Source organism: Octodon degus, unplaced genomic scaffold, assembly GCF_000260255.1.
Source record: "Octodon degus isolate 3935 unplaced genomic scaffold, OctDeg1.0 scaffold00033, whole genome shotgun sequence".
Lineage (NCBI taxonomy): Eukaryota > Metazoa > Chordata > Mammalia > Rodentia > Octodontidae > Octodon > Octodon degus.
Window position 1 is genome coordinate 8,221,506 of NW_004524609.1, and position 26,959 is coordinate 8,248,464.

Below are 26,959 nucleotides of genomic sequence, written 5' to 3' on the forward strand. Positions count from 1 at the left end.
AAAAAAAAAAAAAGTAGTAAATTAAGTGTCTTTCGCCCTCCAATACAGCACTGGAAGGCTGAGACTTAAGATGTTGATAAAATTTGGAAGTTTTACTGGTGATTCTGTCAGGATGTCCCCCAGGCAGTAATTTTGGCATCTTATCTTTGAAAGACAGATTTTATGCAACAAATAAAATCCTATTGTCATGTTCATGTACCAAAAAAAAAAAAAGAAAAGAAAAAGAAAAGAAAAGAAATCTGGGGCCCTTTGTTCAAGCTCTCGTGTGAGCAGACTGGTGTCATGTGTGTGTCATTTTCATGAATGACAAAGATGCAAAAAACACTGGAATAAACAATGAAGCTTTTTCACATAATTGCCTTCGAATGTTCAGTTAGCAAGCAGTAGTAACTGGTAATAACAAAGGAAAGGGTACTTGTGCAAGTTTATTTATTGATTTTAAGGTGTTACAAGGCAAGCAGCTATATACAGATGATGAAATAGGGAAGCACTAGTGCTGTATGTGAGAGCACAACCTTCCACACGTAGCAACACCTTCCCTATGTACATATACACATGTATGTACATAGGGAAGGTTTCCATATATACGGGCGGGATCTATCATATGTAGGGGAGATTTAAAATTTGAACATAAAAATACATCATACTATGTTTCCTTAACTGGAACATTTAAAACCCATATTGTAAGTATGCATGCTATTTTTATTTTATGATTTATTTATCGGTCTTTTCATCTGTGTGTTTGGTGCAGGGTTTCTCTATGCAGCCTGGACTCATAGTGGTCCTCTTGTTTTCAGCCTCCCCAGTGCTGGGATTACAGACACACACCACCAAGCCTGGACTTGGTCACTGGCTCGGCGTGCCCCCAGGGCGGAGCTGGTGCGGCATGCGGGACGGATGATCAAACCCTGGTTCCTGCGCTTGCCCAAGCAGGTGCTTAGTTTGCTGAGCTATCTCGCTCTAGCTCACAAGTACGCATTTTAATAGGTTTCAGTTTTATTTATAGTTATAATAGAAAATAAAAGCCAATATTCTACAAACTACAGTCTGAAAATAATTTCTAAAATTCAGGGAAAAAGAACTAGTTAAGAGAACTAGTTAGGAGAAGAAAACAACAAGGAACCAATCTAAGTTAATGGGTAACCAGCTTCCTTTCTTGCCAATAATATGTTGGATTTTATACTTTACTTAATAAAAAAGATAAGAAAATATTCAATATGTTTAGGTCCATGGAAAGGAAAGCAGGCAGGCTTTGTAGCACCCTCAGACAGGTAAACAAAAGTGTCACAAATGCTACTTTAAATTAACCCTGTGACATGGGCTGTGCAGCTCGGTCTATCGCAGGCCCCATCAATGCTCTTCCTTACTTCGCCCAGCAGCCTCATGACATTATTGAAAGAATTATGACATGAGTTTCCAAAGTAGTTCATGCTGCATCTGAGATGGGGCCTATTAGTGCTAGAGATGTCTGTCTCACAAAGCTTGAAGAGAAGCAGGACATGGGAGGCCTTAAGCCTCTTCTGGTGGGAGGAGCGTCCACCTCACAGAGGGATCCTGGTCCTCGTCAAAGTCACCCCGCTCCTGCTCTTCGGAGAGCTCCAGGAACACCTGAAAGGGGAGAGAGAGTAGGAAGGGAGGAGAGAGAGAAGGAAGGAAGGAGGAGGAGCAGGAAGGAAGGAGAGGGAGCAGGAAGGAAGGAGAAGGAGCAGGAAGGGAGAAGAGGGAGCAGGAAGGAAGGAGAAGGAGCAGGAAGGAAGGCAAGGGGCACCAGGCTAGCTTCTGCAGCTCCAACCACGGGCAGAAGGTAGCCATGCAGGCCCTTGTATTTCATGGGGATAGAAGCCCAATGAAGGGGACCCACCTGCTCCAGGGTAGACTGTGAGAGGCTGTACTCCTCCAGGTCAAAGTTCTGTTTAACTGCACAAAGATGGATGGGAGAGTGTGTGTGTGTGTGTGTGTGTGTGAGAGAGAGAGAGAGAAAGAGAGAGAGAGAGAGAGGAGGGGAGAGAGTGAGGAGAGAGGGGAGAGAGAGAAGGGAGAGAGAGGAGAGAGGGGGAGAGGGGAGAGAGAGGAAAAAGAGACACCGAGACAGAGGAGAGAGGAGAGGAGAGAGAAAAAGAAGAGAGAAAAAGACAGGAGAGAGAGAGATAGAGAGAAAGTGAGGAGAGAGAGAAAGAGGAGAGGGAGGAGAGAGGAGAGAGGAAAGAGAGACAGAGGGGAGAGAGACAGGAGAGAGAAAAGAGAGAAAGAGAGGAGAGAAAGGCAGAGAGAGAGAGAATTTTACTTTGTCATAGTCAAAATATAGCCTTAAATATAAAACAGGACAACAAATATTTTCGTACCAAATCTGGAAATACAAATGCACTGTCAATAGCTCAGCAGGACAGAACTACTGTCCCCCGTCTCCTTAGAGCCTTGATGAAGCACCAGCAGTTCGGAAATCCCTATCCAAAGCTCCAGGACATTCCTGGAGCTAAGGGACGGTTTCTACTGAACTGGAAAACCACCACGTGTGTCTCTGTTCCCGCCCTCACTCGTCTCCAGTGGCTGTCCTAAGAGAGGTCTTCTGGTAGATGCTATGATGGAAAGCCCGGCAAGGGGACAAGGGACAAGGGAGCTCACGGCACTTACTCCTTCCCTTCCTCCCTGACACCAAGTGCACCCGTCAACAGAAGGTGACTATGAGTGTCAAGGCGGCAAATCTGCACGAGTCCACTCCCAGGTTCCCATCACCCCTTCTGTGCTGTGTGCCTTCAAACCGAGGTGACAACTGTCTTCCTGTTAGTAGCCTTGCGAAGCTGCCCCGTAACTGCACTCTTACAAGGGGACCCTGCCATCACATCGCAACTCCGGCAAACAACCTTTGCTCCTTGTTTTCTCTTCGCCCTTCTGCTTTCATCCCACCCTGAAGAGGCCCAAGACATTGGCCTCTCATTTAAGAGGAGGAAAGAATAATTAAAATGGACCATGTCAGCTTTCCGGCTGCAGCTCTCCAAGCAGGAGGCAAATCTGCCCTGGAAGAGGCGTGTAACCCTCAGCTTTTGCTGCAGTTTGCATAATGCAAATATGACCTGCTACAGAAGAAGAATTTAGGCACCCAGAAAAGGAAGTACCACGGGACGTGCACTTTGCCTACAGCACTGGACGTAGTCCATTCTATAAATGTAAAGATCGTTGCTGAGGACGTAATGACGTCTAGTAACAGTGTGAGAAAGAATTCCAGCTCAGGTGTCTGCATTTTGTATGTCTGTGGCATGTTCATATCACAGAGTGGGAAGTTATGATTAAAAGGTTCTTCTTTTACCTCACATGAAAACCTCGGTTTTAGGAAATGAAGCAGATGCAGAACAGCAATTTGGGATAGAAGAGAAGATTTTTAAAAGCAGAAACAGAAGAAGTCTCTTAAAGCAAGATTCAATTGTGTTCTGGGGAGCAGTGTTTCGCAACATTTCTGCTGCTAATTCATACAAAATACTTGAGACACCACTGTGGAAATCCTTCCCACAGGAATGATGCAAGCTGGCCATGGGGAGAAAGTGATGGCTCTAGAACACTAAACCTTCCCAGAGAACCAAGCTTTCTCCTTAGGAACTGGGAAGCCTGAAGTCCGCATGGTTTTGCGAGTGTGCACCTCATGAGGGTTAGGGCCCCTGGCAGGACAGGTACAAACTAAACCACGTGCAATGAGTGTGATGCATGAAGACCAAGTGCCTAAAACGAGCCACCGATTAGCTCATTCCAGCAGAGAGGAGCCATCTCCTCGGTACCCAGTGCTATCCAAGAATACCTCAAAACACAAACAAATTCATATTTTTTGGTTTGTACACATTTCTGGACACTCCATTTCTGAATGGCAATTGTCTCTTCCTCCTGCAGAACTTGTTGAGCCAGGGCACAGCTCCCAACCTCAGCTCTGATGGCAGTTTGGTCCAACTGATTCCCTGCAGGGACTGATTGGCACTGCAGGCTAGCTAACATCCTCCTGGGTCTCTAACCACATGATGCCTGCTGTGCCCTGTCTCCCTGCCCCCAGTAGCGAGGGCTAATTATTCCTACCCTTGGGGCTGGAGAGATGGCTCAGTGGTCTGGGGCACCTACTTAGAACAAGCTTGGCAAAGCATCAGGGACCGCGGTTCAATCCCCCAGCACCACATGCCAGCCAGCCCCGCCCCCTGGTGGGCTGAGCTGGCCACACACACACACCACTCTCTCTCTCTCTCTCTCTCTCAAATAAATAAAAAATAAATAAAAAATTAAAAAAAAATTATTCCTACCCTTTGTCAAATTATCCCTTTCTGAGAACCACTACATTGGACATCTTCGTAATTTATTTATGATAAAACAAAATTACAACTCTATGTTCATGTGTACTTTAAGACTGACTTGGGTTTTTTTTTTGTATTTCTGAGTCTGAGCTCTAAACAGTCACTTACCTGTCTCTAATTTGGAGAAAGTCTGCGATAAAGGCTGCACATCTTCCATCGGTAGCTTATACACCATCAGGGAGGAGAACCTGTGAAGTGAACAATGAGGCTGAGCTCTGATTTCCAGGTTAAAGTCTCTGCTGCTGTGTCCAATTTTATTTTATTTTTTTGTATTTTTTTGTATTTTGGGGGAAAGGTCTACAGGGTGTTCAGAGTCTCACTACTAGATCAGACTCACAGTGATCTGCCTGTTTACAGCCTCCCAAGAGCTGGGATTACAGGCCCACGCCACCACGCCCAGTCTCGATCGCCATCTCAGCATGCCCCAGGGGCAGGGCCAGCATGGCAGGTCCAGGGGATTGAACCCCCAACTCTGCCCCTGCTTGCAGGAACTTTAATCTTCTGAGCTATTTTGTTGACCCTTGCTGTTGTATCTTAAAAGGAAAATTATCATTTTTTATGGCAAAAAGTGAAACAAAATTTCAAGACAAAATAGATGAATAACAAGAATTAATACATTACATATTGTCATCTTCAAAGTCATTACTCAAAGTACAAGATATGGGCATAAAAGTTCTCCAAATGATATGCACATAAACCTTTCTTTTCAATAAACTAAGAGAAACTAGTAGTATGACTATCTTGTTTTGGGGGGTATTTTCCCCCTTCCTTTTCTCTTTCTCCTATCCTTGTTCTTTGCTTTTAAACCATCTATTCTCATTTCACAGTTTCTATTGTATGTTTTGGAGCTTATTTAGTCCTTCAGCCTCTCACACCAGGGAGGCACTATGATGTTTACAGATGGGAGTCTGATTTATTTCATTTATGAATATGGTCTAAAGCAGCATCCATTTACATTAAAAAGTCTCTCGAATTTATCCTTTTTTATAGCTCAGTAATACTCCATTGTATAAAAAGACCACATCGCTTTTATCTATTCCTCAGTTGATGGGCATTTGGGCTGTTTCCAAAATTTAGCTATGACAAATTGCACGGCTACAAACATGGATGGACATACATCACTGTAGTATTATATTTTTAATGCTTCCAGGAAGATATCCAGAAAGGGGAAACAGCTGGGTTGAATGGGACCACTAATCCTAGTTTTGTGAAGAATATCCACACTGATTTCCACAGTGATCGCACCAGCCCACACCCCCAGTGGAGAAGGGTTCCTTTTCCCCTAGAGTCCCCCCAACGTTCAATATTGGTTGACTTCTTGATGACAGCCCTGCTTTCAGGAATGAGATGGATTCCCAATGCTGTTTTAATTTGTATTTCTCCAGTGAACAATGATGTTGAGCATATCTTCATACATTTACTTGCCCTTTGCATTGCTGCATCTGAGAAGTGAATATTCACCTTAGATGCCCATTTTTGGGTTGGGTCTTTGAATCTGGGGGCTTGATTTTTTTTTTTTCAATTCTTTATATATTCTATCCGATGGATAACTGGCTAAAAATTTTTCCCACTCTGAGGGGTTTCACTCTGTTGGTGATTCCTTTCTTATTGATTGATTGATTGATTGATTGATAAAACCTTCTTTTGTTTGTTTATCTTTGGTTTTGCTTTTGTTTTTGAGACAGGCTCTTGTTGTACAGATCAGGCCGGCCTTGAGCTCACTTTGTAGTCAGAGTGGTCTTGAACTCGCAACGATTGTCTTGTCTCAGCCTCCTAAGTGCTGGGATTACAGGCGTGCACCACCGTGCTGGGGTGACAAAGCTTATTAATCAGATGAGATTCAAGTTGTTGATTCTTTGTAATATCTCCCATGCAGTCTGGGTTTTGTTCATGCAGTCTTCCCAATCTATGTGTTTAAGATTTCTACCTATTTCTCTTCCAGTGTCATGGCAATAATTTGTTTAAATATGCACGTGTGTGTGTGTGTGTGTGTGTGTGTGTGTGGTCTTGGAGTCAACTGAGTGGTATAAGTGAGCTTTCATTACAACAAAAACAAAAACACAAAACAGAGGTCAATCTACTAAGAGGAGGATTGGGAGACAGCAGAAGAAATCAATAGCAGTAAGGATTGAGAAGGAGCCAAACACAACTATTTTTCCATGGCCTTACCATGGAGAAAAGAAATGGGCTGGCCAAATAGCTCAGGAGATTAAAGCATCTGCTTAGGCAGACGTAGTGGTCAGGGTTCAATCCCTGATGTGTCACGCAGGTCCTATCCTTGGGGGTGCGCTGAGAAGGCAATTGAGACTAGGCATGGTGGTGCGCGCCTGTAATCCCAGCTCTTGGGAAGCTGAACACAGGCGGATCACTATAGTCTGATTTATGCAGTGAGACCCTGTAGACCTTGTCCTAAAATACGAAAAAACCCAACCCAAACCAAACCAAACCAAACCAAAACCATGGAGAAAAGAGAATTTAAGTAAAAATGACTTAACCTACTACCCTGCCTGAACCTCAACTGTCGTTACCCCTGGGCTCTGACTGATGCAGCTTCTGTGGTCCTGGGTTTATACACGGAAGCTCCAATCCCCGGGGATGGTTCTGCCATCCAGAAATGGCCACGGAGATGCCATAAGCACATGCACACACTAGGACCTGGCCCATTCCCGGGCCCACGAATGCCCCTCAGTCTCCAAGGCAGCACTTTGCCATCTCATTTTCCTCCTGCTGCAGCCTTAAGAGTGATACCTTTGTCTAGTTATTTGACCACTCAAAATTAAAAAGCAAGGGCTGGCCAAATAGCTCAGTGGATTAAAGCACCTGCAAGCAGGTTCAGGGTCCCAGGGTTCAATCCCTGGGCCTGCCGTGCCAGCCCCATCCCCGGGGCATGCTGAGACTGGTGATTGAGACTGGGCGTGGTGGTGCACCCCTGTAAGCCCAGCTCTTGGGAGGCTGTAAACAGGAGGATCACTATGAGTCCTATCTAGTAGTGAGACCCTGAACACTCTGTAGATTCTTCCCTAAAATACAAAAATACATAAACAAATAAATAAATAGCAAAAACAGACCCAAAAGGAATGAGAGGAAAAGGCCTTCACTCCTCATCGCTATAACTGAAAATCAACTAAAGACCAAGACAAAGAGGCCAAAGGTGCATTTACCTTTCCTGCCGAGCAGCCTGCGGGAAGAGCCTCAGGATCTCCTCATGGAGAGGCTGCACCTGTGCGAGGATCCTCACCTTCATCTCCAGCAGATAATCTTTGCCAAATTTGCTCTTCAGGTGCTGGATGGAGCCGATACACCTGCAGGTCAGAAGCAGACGTCACGCAGGTAAGGCAGGGCACGCTGGCCAGTGCTCTCCAGTCTGCGGAGGCCCAGGCTGCAGTCCCCCGTGGCAGAAGCAGCCCCACCAGCTCCTCCCGGAGGAGACGTCCTGTGACCTGTGGGCCTGGGGTCAGTCTGAAGAGCACTCACCTCAGCCGTCCCGATACCACGATGGCCACGCGGTCACACACAGCCTCCGCCTCCGCCATGTAGTGGGTGCTCAGGAGGGCACCCCTCTCCCTGTGTCTAAAGGTGGCCCGGATTGCCTGCCTAAAATTAGATTGAGGGACGATTAAAAAAAAAAAAAAACTGGCTAAGGCAGTGTGGAAGTTTTAAGAAAGAAATTTCCCTTGTCACACGTATGGGACAATTAGTGAAGTCAGACAAGACCACGACCAGAATTATGGTGGGCACAATCAACAGGAAATAAGCAAGTTATTGGTTATATTTTGACACCAGGTTTAAGCTCAACATACAATGTGTTATTGGGTCAAAGCTATTTAGCAGTTTTGCGAGTTTCAAGCATGTTTATCAAAAGGCATATAGAAGACAGAAAGTCAACCAAGTAAAATGTAGGATAATCACAGGATGTACTAGAAAGGAACAAAATGCCAGAAATTTCCTAAAATAATTAAAGAATACATTGAAAATGGGTAATGATTCTTTTATTCTCCAAAGAATAGTGTGCTAGGTAAGGTTGCAGAAAGAGTTAACATTTAGAAATTGATTGATTTTTATTGTGCCCCATTCAAACCCAGAAGACTTAGGAAGAAAATAAAATTCTTGGAATGGATATTTAGTTGAAAGAGTATATCGTTTTCTCCTCAGTAAAAAATGGCAAGGGTACGTTCCCCTTAATGCTGCTTTTCCTCATAGTGGATGACTGGCTTAGTTTTTCTCAGTAAACACTGACTTGGAAGGCATTTGTTACAGAAGCCATTAGTCCACATTGGGACTACACACGTATTTTCTCACCAAATCTGCTGCTGGCCCTCGGGGTCCATCCCGGTGGACGGCTCGTCCAGAAGCACCACCGATGGGTTTCCCAGGATGCTCAGAGCGAAGCACAGCTGGAACAACAGAGACCGGCTGTCAGCTCCAGCCGTAGGTGCACAGAGCCCCACCAGGCCCTCGCGTACCTTCCTCTTTATTCCCTCTGACAGGGTCTTCACGGGAGTCTTCAGATCATCCTGCAGCTTGAGGGCCTCCACCAAGCTGCAGGGACACAGAGTGAGTCAAACGTCATTACCCAGGAACAATGGGAATTGGACGCAGGAGAACTAGCAAATCAAAACAATACAGTGGAGAAAAGGTAAGGGGCACTAGAGGATCAAGACTATGACACCATTGAGATATGTTATGAATTAGATGTAGTTTGCTCCCTAAAGGGTCATCATGCATTGGGAGATGGTGACACTAGGAGATTCTGGGGATCATTAAATCCTACTAGAAGGTCCTGAGGTTGTCTGCGTCACTGGGGTGTGCCTGGAGAGGGGATGGTGGGATTCCCATCCGTCTCTGGTTTCCCGCCTGATCATGTGATCTTTCCCACTCCCAAGCACTCCTGCTAGGATATCATTGTGGCTGCGTCCTCAGCAGAGGCTGACACAGCAAGGCTGCCCCAGCTTGGACTCGCACCATCCACTGTGGAGAAACCTCCTTTTCTCCATGAGCGACTAGCCTTAGGTATTTAGTCATAGCCACACAAAACTGACTCATACAGATATTTTATGAGTCTTTCTGGGATGTCATAACATCTTCCTGTACTAAGACTAATCTGTAAAGTGTTTCTCCTCCAGGCTTAGAGAAGGTACTAGATGGCCAAGACTTTTACTGAGAGCAAGGGACTGTTTGTTAGAAACTTGTTTCTTGAATTTTTTGTTCCTGAGCTTTGTTGGCAATGCCCTTAACATCATGTCTCCCCCAGAGACTGCACACTTTTCTCACGTACTGGGTGATGCTGACCACAGCGTCCCTTTTCTTCAGCCCCTTCACAGCAGCGTATGCTTCCAGGTGTTGCCTCACAGTCAGGTTGGGCCACAGCACGTTCTCCTGAGGACAGTACCCCAGGAACCCCAGGGGTTCCCCTTCACTGCTCCTCTTCAAAATCACCTAGACAAAAGAAGATCATTCTCTGGTTCTGTTCAGAACTGCGTGTGTGTGTGTGTGTGTGTGTGTGTGTGTGTGTAGAAAGAGAGAAAGAGAGAGACAGAGACAGAGACAGACACACAGAGAGAGACAGAGACAGAGAGAGAGTGACAGAGAGAGAGAGAGAGAGAGAGAGAGAGAGAGAGAGAGAGCGCATACTTCAGGGAATTCCCTTCAAGTACCCATATGGCTGCTAAGGGCATAAAGGTAAGTAAGTGCAAAAGTTAAAAAGTTACTGAATGTAGCTCTGGAAAAAATGGCAAAGCACTCAGCAGTTTAAAGGCCAGCACCCAATGTTGTTCTATTCTTCCATTATAGTTTAGACTTGACTACTAGTTTCATTAGTCAGGTAGAATCAGGCTGGCTTAGTTGGTTATTTATTGCTTGACTTTATTTACTGATTCCAAAATTCAAAAGAATACATATGAAGGATTCTATTTTCCTAGTAATAAATAGCTGTCACTACAGGATCTGGCTCACAGAGGCAATCCTCCTCCCAGAGTACATTCAGCCGTGTCTGTAGATGGAATCTGTCACAATTTGTATTTCTGTGGTGGGAGAGGTGCTATGGGTATCTCGTGGGCAGAGGTCAGAAATGCTGCTCAACACCCTGCTAAGCACAAAACCTATTCACCCCAAAGGTCATTAATTTCAAGGTTGAAAATTTTTGAGCTGAGTATATGAAAAACCATGAATGCTACGGGACAAAGGCGCTCAGTTAATTCATGCCAGCATTTGTCATTTTTTCAAGTCAATCTCTGTGCTATCCAATAACTTGAGTAGCTGATGTGTTTTCAGTGCTTGCCATAGGCCAGGTTCTGAGCATTTTATACGTCATAGATTATGTTGTCTTTATAGGAACCGGTAAGTGTTCTGTGATAACTTTACCATCCTGATTTGCATATAAGAAAACTCGCACACAAGTGGATGAAGAAATTTCAAGACCATATTATGATAACTGAAACTGGTTTTGACCTTCAGGACCCATGATCTTAACCTCCATCCTAGATTGTCTCCCCGAAGGACAAGGCAGGAGAAAACAAGCTAACTTTGCCTTTTAGAACTTTCATTCCAGAGAGAGAACCTAAAAATTACCAAGTAAATACAGAAGTGGACTAATTAAGGTCTTTTCTTGATCCTGTCAAGAAAGTAAATGTGTTTGACAATAATACGGAGGATTTAATGTAGCAAATAGCGCAGGCAGGAAAAGGTCTTTTGGGGAGGTAGATGTTCAGGGAAACACATTAAGAACTGAGGGCAGGGCACAGGAGATGACCAGACCCAACGATCCCGCAGCCAGCAAGTGACTGAAGACCAGTCTTGCAAGAGGTAGAGGGCGTGAAAGGCCATCAGCAGAGCCCATGCCATGCCAAGCCTTCTGCAGTCATGGTAAAAATTTTGGATGAATTTTAAGTCACAGGTTGCAATCTGGAGAGTGACAGGAGACAGTTTAAGCTCTGCTATAACTGCTGCATGGGACAAAGCTGGAAATAAAAGTCAATTAGAAAAAAGCTTGCAGCCACCACCACCACCTTCAAACTTCCCTTCCCAACACCGTCTCTGACTTCAACCTCATGCCCAGTGAAAGCAGCATTTGCCCTTCCAACCTGCAATCTTTCCCAAATTGGTCTAGGAAAGTGACATTCATCTATTATCCCGACTCTTGACAATTATTACTATTTTTCTTATGTATGTCAATGATCTTAAAAGATTCGGGGTCTTTTAGTACCAGCCCAGCATTGTTATCGCGCTGCAAGAACTTCAGTGGGGTTGCCACGGAGATAGCACAGTGACATTAGTGCCTGCTTAGCAAGCATAAGGTCCTGAGTTCAAGCCCTGGTACTGAAGAACTTCAGGGGACCTACAGCAATACTTTCTGCGGCTGCCCTGTCTCCTCCACTGGGCCAAGGTGTGACCATCACGCATAAGGCTCTTCTGTTGCATGTGCACTCTGTAAATACTCCTGCAGCTCTCCTTGCTAATGAACTCATCATTGCAAAATGCCACACAGAATCTTTAATTATAGCATATAAACAGAGAAGTTATTAAATATGAAGATTCACGACTTTAACCACGCAAGCAGGCCTTATTCTCACAGTTCTGTGCGGAATGATGATGCGTTAGATAATTCAACCTACCAAGTTCTTGGGAGAGATAATTCAACAAAACAAAGACTTGTGATCTTAGTGATATATATTTTCCCTTAATGTCCCTATTTTTTATAACCAGTATAGCAGCAATAACCATTCTCATCAGTCAACTATTTTTGGAATTAAGGAGAAAAATTTTCAGTCAATCCTCTTTGTACATTGCATAAGTCACATAAATGGCCTACAGACTACCCAAAATATTTTATGATTGCCGTCGACAGGATGTCACGTCTGCATCTTGTACTATGAATAACCACTATGAAGACAACAATGTGCAATGTATTAATTACTGAAACTGTCCTACTAAATTGGTTTTGAAACTGTCTCATTGCTATTTGTTTCTTCATAAAATTATTAAACAAAAATTAAATAAATAAAATAAAATACGCTTTAACCCTTCCAAAAAAATATTCCCTGTAAAACCTTCAACTGAGGAATCATTAATGACCATATTTCTGTGATTCACTGACCTGCCCCGCATTTGGTTTTACGTCTCCAGTTATCATTTTAATCATTGTGCTTTTACCAGCTCCGTTGTGTCCCAACAGACCTACAACCTCACCTGAAAGAAACAGAAATGTTCAGAAATGCACAGAAAATTATACCAAAACTAAAAGCGAGCCTGGTACGGCACCCAGTGCCTGTAACATCAGCGCTCTCGGGGTCTGGGGCAGAAGGAGTACATGTCTGAGCCCACCCTAGGCAACTTAGTGACTTGAGAAAACCTTCTCTCAAAATTAAAAAAACTAAGAAATAGCTGGACACATAGCTCATTTTGAAAGCTTTGAGTTCAATCTCCAAGAACTCCATCAATCAATCAATCAATCAATCAATCAATTACCAGCAAATAGCATTTATGGACTCTAATTGTTACACACTACCTGAAATGCATTATGCATTATTTCACTTATTCTTCCCCTACACACACACACACACACACACACACACACACACCCCTACCATTTATTACCTGGTTCTTATTTGCTTTCTCAGATGAAGAAGCTGTACTTAAAGGGCATAAATCACCTGCCTCAGGTCGTGCAGCCTACAAAAGACTGAGCTAAAATTTGAAGCAAAGTGAACTGCAAGGTTTGCTGCCCCTAACATGTGATATTTTTAGGAATGACAAATGTGTTACTATGCTTCTATCAGTTCCCTTAAGTCATGAAATTGCATTACTTTAAAATATGGGGCTGCAGAGATAGCTTGGTGGTCTCATGGTTTGTCTGGCAAGTGCAAGGACCTGGGTTCAATCTCTGGTACCCCATACAATTCTGACCTCAAAACCAGGCATGGTGGCACATGCCCATAATCCCAGCACTGGTGAGGCTGAGACAGGAGGTTCACTCTGAGTCCAAGCTGCATAGTGAGACCCTGTATCCAATAAAAAATAAAATCTGTACAGAGCCAGTGTATAGCACAGTGATAGAGCACTTACCAAACAGGAAGTTCTGGGTTCAATCCCCAGTACCACAAAAATGTAAAAACTAATGTAGACTTGAAAAAAAAGAAACCTATATCATTGTTTTTGACAGAAACACTTCCTTTTTGTGGTCAGTGTTCTGCTTGTGTGTTTCCACAGAACAGACACAGTATCTTCTTGTGCAAAGGAGAACCAGGCGTAGCTATGGTTTGTAAGAAGGAAGGAGCAGCCTTAGCATGGGGACCTGTTGGCTTCCTCCTCTGTTCATCACTAGGTAATTGCAGAACTGGTTACTCTTCTTGTCTTAGAAAGAGCCCATCTTTAGAAGTCAAGATCACTACTAGGAAAACAGTTGTTTCCAACCTTTTTTAACACAGAAAGAGACGTTCCTTGTGGCAATTTTTTTCTTCTTTCTGGAAAAGCATTTTTTCTTTTTGCCTGCATATTCCTTCCGGAGACAGCTGGCAGTGATAACTGGTTTCTGTGAAGAGCCAACAGCAACGGGACATTACCCTCTCTTTGCACTAGAAACACTCTGTATTCCTTTCCCGCAAAGATATCCTTGTGTAAGATCATGAGGAGATCGATCCTTCCCTGAGAAACTGCCATTGTCAAGTGAATTATCTCATCTATATTCCTGAAGGAAAGGGGTATTTGTACCATATCATGTGATTTGCGCTCACTCTTCTTCATAGAGAAAGAACAAGAATGTTCACTACATCAATAGATTTAAGACCCATATTCTCACACACAGACCCATAAAAACGCATGTACGTATTTATGTATGTAAGCAGGATGGTTCGGACAGCTGTACCACAGACAGCTGCTGGTCTATGGGAAGGAGAAGTTAATGCTTAATTTATTTTATCTCCTTTTTTAAAAAAAATTGTTTCTTCTTTCTCTCCTCTTATTTTCTTTTTTTCTTCTTCCAATTTTGCATGCTCATATCTGGTAATACGAACAGCTAATTTGAACACAACATTGTATTACAACAAATGCCATGAAATTCCTATTGTTTTGTTTAGTGAAATTCTGCATCATTTGTTATTTTTATGTTTTAGTACTATTTTGTACTCTTTTTTAAAATAAGAAAAATAAAAATAAACCATATGAACTACTCAGATGGGCTGTCTCTTCCTCATTTCTTGCAGTAAGCTTTACTTGGGTTACAAAACTTAGGAATTCTTACTTAAGTTTTATAACACTCTGAAAAATCAATTAAAAAGTTAATCCCTGTGTGTGTGTCTGTGTTTGCCTTGCTCTCTTAGCTCTGTGGACATTGCAAAAAATAAATTACATGAGCAAGGATTAAAAATACTTCGAGCGGGGCCAGGGAGATATTTGGTGGTCTGAACGCCTGCCAGGTAAGTGCAAAGACATGGGTTTGATTCCTCATAATGCATGCTGTACCAGCCACCGAAACCAAGTGTGATAGCGCACGCCTGTAATCCCAGTGCTGGGGAGGCTGAGACAGGAGGATCACTATGAGTCCGAGCCCCCTGTACCAAATAAATAAATAAATAAATAAATAAATAAATAAATAAATAGCTTGAGTGTTTTTCAAAAATTAGAACTAGTGAGACCCTGCGTGCGCATGCATATACACACGCACACACACACACCACCCTCCCAAAAAAATTACAACTAGTTGCTCACTGTGTCCTACAGGCAAAATGTTTTGATGAGGAGTATTTTTGGAGCTTTTACCTCTTCCTCATCCAGGGTGGTCACGGCATTCACTGTTCTTATTCTTTCCTTGTGGACATCTTCATCTTCTCCTTCAGGTTCTTCTGGGTTTGGAAAAACATCATTGCTTCTTGGAGTGATTCTAAAATCAAAATGACACAAAGGTGGTGAGTCCCCAATTGAAAAGCTTTCAGCCAAAGTAATGCATTTGCTGTGCACTGAAATCGGTTATTTTCCCCATAATTTTAGTGAGAAACAAATAGCAATGAGACAGTTTCAAACCAAATTGGTAGGACAGTTTCAATAACTAACACACTGCATACATTCTTCCTAGTGGTTAATTGCTGTACAAGATGTGGACATGATATCCTATTTACAAACACCATTACAACAAATCATTCTATTCATGAAGAGAATGTAACTATACATCTATCCTAACCACTTTGAATACACAGATACAAAATGGACATTCATCTGTATCCCCTTTTTTTGTTTAGCTGTTATTTGAATATTATAGGTGTGTAAACTCAGCAAAATATTCTAAATTAAATCAGTTTTTTAACCAGATTGAGAAGCAGGCCTGCAGAATTTTCACTCTCAAACTCTCTGTCATTTTCCTTAAAAGCAACCTAATTACTGCCAAAGAATCAAGTGTTGCTACTCATATCATCTGTCTTTTACTTAAATTTAATTGTTCTTGTGGCAATGACTGCTTTTTCTCTGGCAAATTAAACTGTCACACACTCTCTCACAAAGGGATGTTGAGGCAGAATTTCATGAGAATGCTGGGATCAAAACACTTAAGTCAGGGACGGCTCCAGAAAACCTAGCGCAAGCAACCACCATTCCAGTGTCTCCTCTGAGACGAGCAGGATCAGTTCTCGGGAGTTTGGGTCAGAATCCCTCTTCTCTCACTAATTATTTTGTTCATCCTCCATTGAGTCCTGCTAGTTCCTCTCTCCCTTTACAGCCACCACAGATAAAAGTAGTCACTTGGATTTTCTAAAACACAGCCTCATGTTTGGCTTTATTATCAACATTAGATTTGAACCTGCTGTTCATCCGGGGTGGTAGGCTAGTTCTTCAAGACACACTTGGTCTTAATTTAGCATTATGTACCTTATAAAATCTTCCTGTTCTTCCCTGCTTCCAGCCCCTCAGGCCTCTAGCTTCACCATTCTCATTATCCTACAAGACACACCTCCAAGTTCACTTCCACTTCCTCCTCTGACCAATAGAAAGGAGACACACCCCACAACCTTATTTTACTGCTCGTTTTATTTCCAGCCTGAATTGGCTACACTTCACAATTGTGAGTCTGTGTGTGCATATTATTTTTTAAGATTCTATGCCTTGTATGTAATATTCCTTACTGCAGAACCACAGTCTGCCTTAATCTCTCCTTAGATTGTTGCAGGAATTTTCATAATTCACCTTACTTTACTGAGTTTACAAATCCTCTTAAAATGATCTTGAGCCAGCAGTGCCTTACAAACTTAATTTAGAAATATTAAAGTGTCTTTAAAGAATGGGTATTACAATAAAACATGAAATTCAATTGACTTTTATCGACCTGAATACAGGGTCATTGCGCAACAATTTCTTTCTACAGTGTCCTTCCAGGCATCGCAGAATGAAAAGGAAAATGAAAAACTGGACGTAAGGCTAGGGGGAAAAAGACCAATCAAAATTAACATCATCATAAAAACAATTATTTCAATACAGCAGCTGGATGATTTGATGCAATTGTAACCATATATAAAATCATAACAAAAACGCCCCACCCCCACCCCCCAGCCAGTATACTTCGGTATCGTAGTCACCCTGGCAGCAGTTGCTGTTGCAGTTTCAGGTGCTCCTGTCTCCTAGCAACGCCCGGTCACTAGGATGCCTACTGTGAGAGCCAATCAAAGACGGCCATGTACTCTACCTCTGCACTTCCCTTTTGCCATCCAATGAAAACCTCCCTCCCTCAGCCTTTGGCGCCTGGCATTATGGGAATGGTTCTGATCGGTGCCAATCAACCCACATGAAGCAAATCTGGCTCCAAATCCTGGTGTTGTCCCAGCGTTTCTGCCTGTCGTTGCACAATTATGCTTCATAACATTGCTCAAGGCAGAAAGCTACCTATTTGATATTCTGTGACACTCTTATCTCTCTGCTCTTTAGATAAAACATAAAGGTAGCAGTACTGAATTATGCCACTGCGACTTGTGCTGCTCAGAACTGGCACCTCACACTTGGCATTCCACAACTCTTGTAATGCTAATGGCTCAGCCTTGGCATTTTCTCAAAATAATTAAAAGCATAATAACGCAGCAATCTACGTGTACCTATGTTTATAGAGACACGGTTTGTAATAGCTAAATATTAGAAACAACCCAGACACCCAACAACCAATGAATGGGTAAAGAAGATGTGAATTTTTTTATATACAATGAAGTACCACTCTGCCATAAATAAGGGTACATTGGAGCCATTTGTTGCTGAATGGATGTACCTTGAGACTATACCCTTAAATGAAATAAATTGGACACACGTGTGTAAATTTTGTGTCCTCTCATTGATGTGAGGAACGGAAAGGATAAATAAGAACCGGACTGCACTAGAGATGTGGTGAAATGGGAAGAAGCTGAAGAAGGGGGAGCTGGGGAGGTAGGAGGGGGCAAGGAAGGGGAAAGAAAAAAGAGAAAAGAAGGAAAGCATGGAAACAAAGCCTTGCGAATATGGAGGGAAAGAGGGAACGGAGGGGAGGGTAAGGGAGGGGAATGGGAGGGGAAAAAGGCAAATGCAGGTGCGTTATAGACAGGTACAATTCCCTGTGATGAATGTGATCAGTGTATATACCTAAACTGTACCAATGCACTTAATTAAATCTTTAATCTGTCCCTCTGGGTATGTCTTCCTTCACATGCCAAAAATGCCATTTTTAATTTGCTGCTACTCAAAGAAACTCAAACCATACCAAGACTGTGTCCCCTTACGAATAGTATTGGAAAGGAAATGTCTTCTTACTATTAGCAATGCCAGAAATCCTATTTGCGATTCTTTAGCCCCTAAGTAATCCACGGAGTCGTAAGAAATCTATAAAACAAAAAGAAAGCTATTTGGATCATCTTCCCTTTAAACAGCCCCGCCACCATTTTGCCATTCATCAGGTAAAGCCAGTTCCTGACTGGACAGCATGTCTTCCTTCCAAGGTACCTCGGACATCTTGCCTATGCGTTGAGGTGCTATTCTGGGTAAGGCCATAGGTTGGCAGGATTCTAGGCAGTGTTGGCGAGACTCACTGAAGCACGGGCAATGCTGTCCTGAGACAAACCTTCTCCAACTTCTGCCTTTCCCTTACGGGTTCTGTTCCTTTTCTGCATTCTTCCCTCATAAACCTTGTAGTCCTATGTGTGCTGTTATTCTCCTACATCTCCTTTTGCCAATCATCACAATAATCCTTCAGCCCAAATCCATCACCAAGAGTTTCATGGGCACATATAAATGCATCTTTCAAATAGCCCCCATGAAAGGAGGGGCTTTATTTCATTACAAATAAAGAATAAAGGAATCAATTTTATTTAGTGAGCTCTATTCACCAATACTTCCTTTGAGAAAGTTGAGTTCTCTTGCAATAAATTTCTAAGTGTCACAGCCATCCGCCATCTAGTAAAGATTTCATGGCTCACATTGGTGGCTCATCCTGACTCTGACCTCATTGTGATTCATTTTGCTCTCCTGCCTCAGGTGACCACTTCCGATAATGGTAGGCCATTCTAAAATGAGCTCAGCACTCCTGATTTCTGCCCTCTGTGCCATCCAATTTTATCTCTCCAGCTTTCTGAGAGTCTAGTATCCTCACTCTGTAATTCGGAGTTGGTCAGTTTCCAACTCATCAACATCTGATCACTGTGCATTCACCCCCTCATGGACTTCACTTGCACCTTGCCTCCTTCAGAATCCATGATCTCGTGTTCAAGTCCTACTTCAATAGAACTATCCCCATCTCTCCTTTTCTTTGTCAGCCTCACCTGGAAACTTCTGATCCCCCGTTGAACCCAATTCTCTTCTTGCCCTAAAATACCTTGAAAGCAGACTATATGATAAACTCCATTTTCTTGACTTTTCTTGAAAAGTAGGGCAGGCTGTCATTCAGTAGGTGAATCCCACAGACCCCGCTCTCACTCTCGGGGGGATGACCTCATTTCCCTAATAAAGGCATGTCCTTCTCATCTTCTACCAGCAGAGGCACTAAGCCACTTATTGCTATATTTATATACGCCAACAATGATCATGTCAAATAGATGGAGTGTTTCTGGTTTTGGGGAGAGCAAACCTTTTGCTTATACTTGACTGTATTTTTTAATTAATTTTATTGAGAAAGAAATAGCATTGAGACAGATTCAAAACAGGTTAGTAGGACAGTTACAATAATTAATACATTGCATACTGTTGCCTTTTGTAGTAGTTATTCATAGTACAATGCACAGACATGATATCTTGTCTAAACACTATTAATACAAATTTCTCTTCTCATTGAACCAAGAGAAAGTAGCTGTACATCTATCCTACCTATTTTGTATGTACAGATAGATAGATATTTTTCACTGCACAATGGTCCTTCATTTATATCCCACTTTTTTTGTTTACTTTTGTCAGAGATGAGTATTCCATTGCCATTCAAGTATTGTAAGTGCGTGAATTCAGCAAAGTAATCCAATATAATCCAGTAGTCCAGAATAGTAGTGGGTTATCTGCATGACGACTGGCAGTGTCAGAAGTTGTGGACTTGAGCCTTTTGCAGCTCAGCATATTAATACGGCTTTACTTTTTATACCTTGTTTGTATACTTTTCTGCTGGATGGTTAAGACCAAGATAAAGCAAGATCTATATAATAAGAAATGTAACTTTTGTATCTGACAAGCTCAGTCAAATCTCTTCAGGATTCCCTGCATATCCAGCTGTCTCCTTAACATTTTTCTTCAAGTGTCTGTGAGGAAACTTAACCCTAACATTTCCAAAATTTAACAGAAAAGCACTGCTTGAAGGTTCCCAGAATGAGAGTTTTGTGAGGTTTATAAATACGCCCTATGCCTGGAGTCAACTTTGACCTCCGTGAACCAAAGCCCAGCTTCCTACTGAAAAAGAACACACCCCTTGTGTATGGGTAGACAACCGACTTTCTGAAGATAAAGACTTCAAACTTGGTGTGGCTGAGGTCTCCGCTCAAATTTTTGCAATATCTTAGGCTTTCTCTTCTGGCCACATATTTTATGATGTGAGGACAGGACTGGAGTTACTTACCTCAGAAAAAATGGAGAGAGAACCAAGCAGTGTGAAGGGCGGTATCAATATGGTGCACAAAAATAGCCCCAGAAATGAGTATTCACTTATATCAGTAGCAAATATGGTGAAGATGGTGACCTAGAACCAAAGCAGAGGACAGTGTCTCGAGAGGTTAACAAGGCCGTACTCAGAAGTGAAATGAATCAGACATGCCAGTTTAATTGTCAGATTATTTCTCTTACATGAGCTATCCAAAGGGTCAATAAAGAGCCAAATGGAGAATCATTATTAGGAAGCAGAAAGAACTTGTTTGTTTATTTATTTATTTTAGAGCAGGGTCTACACAGTGTTCAGGGTCTCACTACTAGATCGGACTCCTAGTGATCCACCTGTTTACAGTCTCCCAAGAGCTGGGATTACAGACACGTGCTACCATGCCCAGTCTCAATTGCCATCTCAGTGTTCCCGGGGGGCAGGGCCGACCTGGCAGGCCTGGGATCGAAACCCCAGCCCCTGCACCTGCTTGTAGGTGCTTTAATCTGCTGAGCTATTTGGCCGGCCCAAGAACTTGTTTAAATGGGAAGTGGAGCAAGGGAGTGGAGAAAGAAAAAAGGGAAAGGGATTTTAAAAAGACAGAGAGAACTGAGGGGAAAATGGAAGCAGAGCTTTTGTAAAGTGGGAAGAGAAGAAAGGCTGAAAGGAGGGAAGGGGAATTGGGGAAAAGAATCAACATACGTTATCTATAAGCACAAATTCACCATGATGAATGTGATGACTGTGAATGGCTAGCAGGTACTAATAAAAATGGATTAATTAAAAAAAAACATTCTGAGTTATAGGCTATTTTCAAGAGGGTAATAATTTATCTCACTAATGTTCTTATTTTTACCACTGTGGCTTTCTTCTTGGTGACATACGCATAGGTTATTCTTCTACTAGACTGAGTATTAATTTTTAATAGAAATAACATTGCTTTTCAAACTCTGTGTACACAAGTCAGCTGAAGATTTCACTAAAATTCAGATTTTGGGCTGGCCAAATAGCTCAGTGGATTAAAGTGCCTGCAAGCAGGTGCAGGGGCCAGGGGTTCGATCCCCGGGCCTGCCATGCTGGCTCCACACCCAGGGCACACTGAGAGGGCAATTGAAACTGGGCATGGTGGCGAACCTGTAATCCCAGCTCTTGGGAGGCTGTAAACGGGAGGATTGCTACGAGTCCGATCTAAGCACGTCATGGGTATGCTTCACGCCAAGCACATCAGCTCCACGTTTTCGTAGGTGTATATTTTTTGAATGGCTATCCAAGAATTGACCATTTTGTCTTCAGAAAGCATGTTATTTTCAAATATTCTGGCCTATTGATGACAATCTACATCACTCCTTCTATTCTGACACTTTTAGTCCTATAGAAAGAAAATGTAATTTCAGGTTAAAATTTGTGCAAATTTATTTCAATAGTCATTAACATTTTTCAAAAGGATGGTGGCAACTTATTTCCCTATGTCCAGAATTAGAGCCTTCACTGTGCCACAATTTGCTAAAAAGATGCTATGCTAAATTATTGTGGTGATCCTTGTCCTATTATATTATGTGAATAATTTTTTTTTTGTATTTAGTACAGAGTCTACAGGGTCTCACTACACAGACTGAATTTGTACTGATCCTCTTCTTTTCAGTCTCCCAAGCGCTGGGATTAAGGTGCGTGCAACCAAGCCCAGTCTCAATCACTGTCACAGTAAGCCCCGGGGATGGGACTGGCACAGCAAGCGGGGGGATCGAACCCCCCAGCCCCTGCCTCTGCCTAAGCAGGTGCTTTATCCATTGAGCTATCTGGCCCATCCTATGTGAATAATTTCTAACTATGGTGTAATGCAATATTTTTCATTGGTTTTTGGCAGTCTGTCCTTGTATTTACATTTTCTTTTTAGTAGATATTTTTAACAAATTGTATGATATTGGGCCGGGGAAGATGGCTCAGAAGAATAAGTGCCTGTCTGGCAAGAGTAGAGTTCTGAGTTCAATACCCAGTACCACAAAAAAAAAATAATTCTATGATATTTTATGATTTTCCTTTAATATAACTACTAATATTGTATGATTTTGTCATGGACTCTATCATATTAGTCTCTTTTGATTATTATTCTCAGCTTCTCAGGTTGTTTTGCTATGTTTTTTATTTAAAGTTGCTCATTGTTGTTCTTAGTGAATTTATTAATGTTTTTCTTTCTTAGGTGTTGCTATTAAAGTTATCCTTGTTTTATAAAAGAAACCATTCAACTTTGTGGATTTTTAAAATTTAAATATGCTGCAAGTATGCTTCCCAAAGTTATTGAATCATAAATATTTGACTCATTTTGTGGTCACTGATGGTACTTTTACAGCAATTTTTCTTTTTCTGAATTCATTACTTTTTTTTTTAAGTGGGATAATTTTAGCCTTAAATTGTTTGTCTTTTATATGGATATGATTTGTGTCTGAGTGCTTTCTTTTATTTTCTTTTGCTAGTAGACTATTTCTAGAGCACTTTGGCCTCATAGTCCCATTGAGGAGATGGAGTAAGGATTTCCCACATAAACTGTAATCCCATGATGTGCCGATCCTAGGGCCAACATCTTACACGAGAACAGTACACTGGTCATGCTTCATGAATCTGTACTGTCATGTCAGTATAATTTAGAGTTCACAGTTCACACTCAATTTTACTCTCGGTCTTACATATTCTATGGGTTTGGACAAATTTATAATGGCGTGCACCTATCATATAGTATCCTAAGGAGTAATAGTTTGACTAACAGAAATTACACCATCCTATACACCATATTTTCTTCTTAACGTCTTTGATCTCCTATCTCCATACTCTGGTCTTTTCCAGAATGTAGGATAGTTAGGATCACATTGTAACTAATATTCTCAAATTGTTTTCTAGTAATATGCATTCAAATTACTTCAGTGTGTTTTTATGACTTGTTAGCACATTTTGTTTTAGCACTACGTGAGTTTCTGTTGTGTGTACATACCTCAGTTTGTCCATTCACTATTGATGCATTGATTGAATAATACTGATATGAACATCTGTGTGTGCCTGCAGGTTTTGGAATGGCCTAAAGATTTTATTTTTTGTGGTACCGGGGATTGAACCCAGGACCCTGCACTTGCCAGACAAGCGTTTATTCTACTGAGCTATCTCCCAGGCCCTAAAGATTTTATTTTAAAAGCACTTATAATGGGGTCATTCTGTGAGATCACATTGAGTAGGTCAAATCTTGCCTAGAATTGTAAGTCGGATATATACAATTTAGGGGCAAAGCAATTTCATCAAATATATGAAAACTAAAAAAAAAGTTGTGGAAAATAAATTTGGAGGCAGCTTGAATTTTACTTTTGTATAGTTGATTTCCATTTACATGGGTGCCTTCTCACACATTCATGAGTTTTGATCATACCATAGCAGTTATTTCTTAATTTAGAGGATATCTGTTCCTTCTACAAACTTATATATATTTTTCTAAACCCTTTCTTTGCTCAATCTAGAAACTATTGTCTTTACTTTTTATTTTATAACTTGTATTTACTCATGTATTTCATTTTTATTTTCTTCCAAAGGCAAATATTAGCCCATGTGAAACATACCTCTCACCATCTCCTAAACTTTCCATCCCCTTTTGATGATAGAAAAAAAATTGAAAAACTATTTGGCACAACCTATGAATGTTAAGCATATGAGAACTGACCTAATAACTGCACCACTTCTTTTTGTTTTGTTTTTGTGTGTTTAGTTCAGGACCTACAGGGATCTACACAGCTAGAATTCCACCTCTTGTGATCCTCCAGTTTTTAGCTTCCCAAGCGCTGGGATGACAGGCGTGCGCCAACTGCCCAGTGTCAATTGCTGGCTCAGCGCACCCTGGGGGAGGGGCCGGCATTGCAGGCTGGAGATTGAACCTGGTCCCTGCGTGTGCCTAAGCAGGTGCTTTAGTCCACTGAGCTATCGAGCTGTCCTTCTCTACTATTTTATTGATATCCCAAAATACACGTACATGCAAACCAGAAGCAATACAAAACGTTCATGCCAGAGCCTTTCTTCACATTCCAAAAGAAATCATTTGAATGTTCATCAATGTATAAATAAATTGTAGTGTATTTAAAAGACTACTACAGCAATGGAAAGAAAGGGTCCACTATGGTAGGTATCAACTACCATAGCACTTGACCCTCAAAGGCACTGTTAACTGTAGAAAATGAGCAATGCATTCTGGATGATTCCATTTGGCTAAATTCAGAACTGTGTATTAATTATAATATTATAATTAAGGATAATGATCTTCTGTACGAGGGATGTTATGGTTTGTGTCTGGATGTCTCCTCAAAGCCTCATGCAGTCATGGGGGATGCTTTTTGGAGGAGGTTGAATCTAGACTTTGTGGTTGGTTCATTGTCTAGTGTTGGGATTCTGGGTGTGAGTGCTGCTCTCGCCCTCGGGTGGGCAGCCCACATACATATAGGGGACCAAAAGAGGTGTCTCTCATGCTTCTCCCTTTCTACTCTTGCTGTCTTTTGCGGCCATCAACTGCTGCCCTCTGCCATGTGCCACTCTGCCTTTGAGCCAGCTGATTATGGGCTGAAACTGACATAAACTGTGAGCTAGGAAAACCTTTCCTCCCTTAATTTTGGGTGTCAGGCATCTTGTCTCAGCAATAAGAGAAAAATAACTAAGACAAGAGGACAACATTGGAATGGGGCATGAGGAGCTTCTAGAACCTCCGTCATCTACTTATTTATGTGCTTGGTGGGGTTGTGGGAGTGTTTATATTAGAGTTTTATTGTGATTTAAAATGTGTCTATTTTCTAAATGCAAGTTGCACTTTTCTATTCAATTTAATTTTTAAGAGATTGCTTTAGTTACTATATAGCTTTTGTGGCATGCAAAAGTAGAAATGGAGAGACCAGTTAGAGATCTGTTGCAACACTGCAGGTGAGATGTGGGAAAAACTGAAGAACAGATATTGCCATGAAGGTGGAACACCAAGCAAGTAGGGATGCCAGAGAGTCTAGAGGACAGGCAGATGGGTTGGTGTGAGAAGAGACAGAGCGGAAAACCAAGACTTGGGGCATGGCCAACCAACTGGGTGAATTCTGCAGCAACAGCATAACCTGGGGGCTGGGGAGAGAGCTCAACAGCATAAGCCCCTGCCAGGCAAGTGCAAGGTCCAGAGTTCAATCCCAGGTACCCATAATAACAATAACAATAACAATGCTGCTGCTAGAGATGATGATGTAACCTGCTGAGGGATGAAGAAGCACAGAATTAAGGAGAAGGATACAGTTCAGATGTGGCATCACTGAATTCCTTTTTAAATATTCAAGTGATATTTAAGTGAACTATTACCAGAAGTTTCTAGGTCAGGGGTGTCTCTTGCTCTGGAGATGTATGGAGATGATTGTTTGTAATTGGTATTTGCTAACCACATGCATTTTATATATGCCCGTGGTTATCTTAGAGTGATTAGAAATTTTAGACAATATTTATTTGCCACTAGGCTTAGTGGAAAGATTAAGATGCACACTTATATCTATTCAAGAAAAGTTTAAAAATAAAGCAACGCATGCTATATACACACTTACGGTTAAGAAGAAAAATGACCAAAGGCCACTGTTTTTTCTGCCATTGCGAAAAATGAATGAAATCACATATGTCAAGAAAATGAGAGCTGAGACATATCCCACACTGCACAGGATCTGAAAGCAGAAATAGTTCACTTGGAGAAAGTAAAAACCATTTAGGAATATAGCCATGTTCATCCTTCAGCTTCTCAGAACTACTGGACAGATAAAATATGTTTTCTTTAAGTCCTTTAAGATAAGTAATAGCACTGCGCTGGTGAAAAGCTGGTCTAATAAAACCATTTCTTAATGTTTTCTACCTACCTGAAATAGCAGGTTTTGAATTATGAATATAATCTCTTCTGGACTGAAAACATAATCCATTATTTGCATCACAAGGAGGATCAAGAAGTAGAGGGGAGCATCCACCAGCGCCTGTCCAAACCAGTAAGCGGAAGGGTAGAGGCCTGAAATCCACAGCTGGGAATGAATTTTTCTCTGATGAAGAAATAGAAAAACCATTCAAAGTTCCAGAAAGCTTGAAGTTTGGGAAATTTTAAATACGTAGACACAAGAGTATATATTTTTGCTATATTCTCTAAATAATTATTATTCTGCTTTGGCAAAATGCTACTAGTGCTTGCCACACCCCTCCCTCAGAGACACTAAAAATTTACAAATCACATCTATGACTTCATTGTCTAAAGGGACAGTGTACCAATAAAACTGGTTAATCTTCTATTCTGTTCTTTTTTTTTTTTTAAGGCACTTGCTTCTTTGACAAGAAGACTGGGAAATTACACAAAGACATAAAGATGAGCTTATAATCTGCTTCTAAGATTCTTGTCATTTGTTGTGCATATGAACAATGGACATATTATTTATTGTCTAAGCATTGGCCATCTATTTAATCAACTCGATTTAAAAACATCTTTTGGATAGGGGCCAGGGAGATGGCTCAGTGGAATAAACGTTTCCCTGGCAAGCACAAGGGTCTGAGTTCAATCCCCGGTTCCACAAAAAAAAAA

At 41.8% G+C, this 26,959-nt stretch overlaps 1 protein-coding gene across 5 annotated transcripts in view; it reads right to left on the bottom strand.

Moving 5' to 3' along the window:
* Window positions 1-1,326: 1,326 nt before the first annotated feature.
* The window catches only part of LOC101570776 (ATP-binding cassette sub-family A member 9), a 164,845-nt gene continuing 139,212 nt past the window's right edge, over window positions 1,327-26,959 (bottom strand). For 3 of the 5 annotated variants that reach the window (XM_023713888.1, XM_004630052.2, XM_023713891.1), the window contains 16 exons: window positions 26,256-26,429; window positions 25,953-26,066; window positions 20,350-20,469; window positions 18,072-18,140; window positions 16,630-16,721; window positions 15,078-15,198; window positions 13,734-13,851; window positions 12,418-12,509; window positions 9,601-9,761; window positions 8,789-8,864; window positions 8,625-8,719; window positions 7,800-7,919; window positions 7,487-7,627; window positions 4,434-4,513; window positions 1,862-1,917; window positions 1,327-1,608 (listed from right to left, as the gene is read on the bottom strand). In XM_023713888.1, the coding sequence (XP_023569656.1) occupies window positions 1,510-1,608; window positions 1,862-1,917; window positions 4,434-4,513; window positions 7,487-7,627; window positions 7,800-7,919; window positions 8,625-8,719; window positions 8,789-8,864; window positions 9,601-9,761; window positions 12,418-12,509; window positions 13,734-13,851; window positions 15,078-15,198; window positions 16,630-16,721; window positions 18,072-18,140; window positions 20,350-20,469; window positions 25,953-26,066; window positions 26,256-26,429 (1,728 nt within the window). In that variant the 3' untranslated portion in view covers window positions 1,327-1,509. The remainder of the gene's footprint in view (window positions 1,609-1,861; window positions 1,918-4,433; window positions 4,514-7,486; window positions 7,628-7,799; window positions 7,920-8,624; window positions 8,720-8,788; window positions 8,865-9,600; window positions 9,762-12,417; window positions 12,510-13,733; window positions 13,852-15,077; window positions 15,199-16,629; window positions 16,722-18,071; window positions 18,141-20,349; window positions 20,470-25,952; window positions 26,067-26,255; window positions 26,430-26,959) is intronic. The other 2 variants (XM_023713889.1, XM_023713887.1) reach the window with 2 other exon arrangements.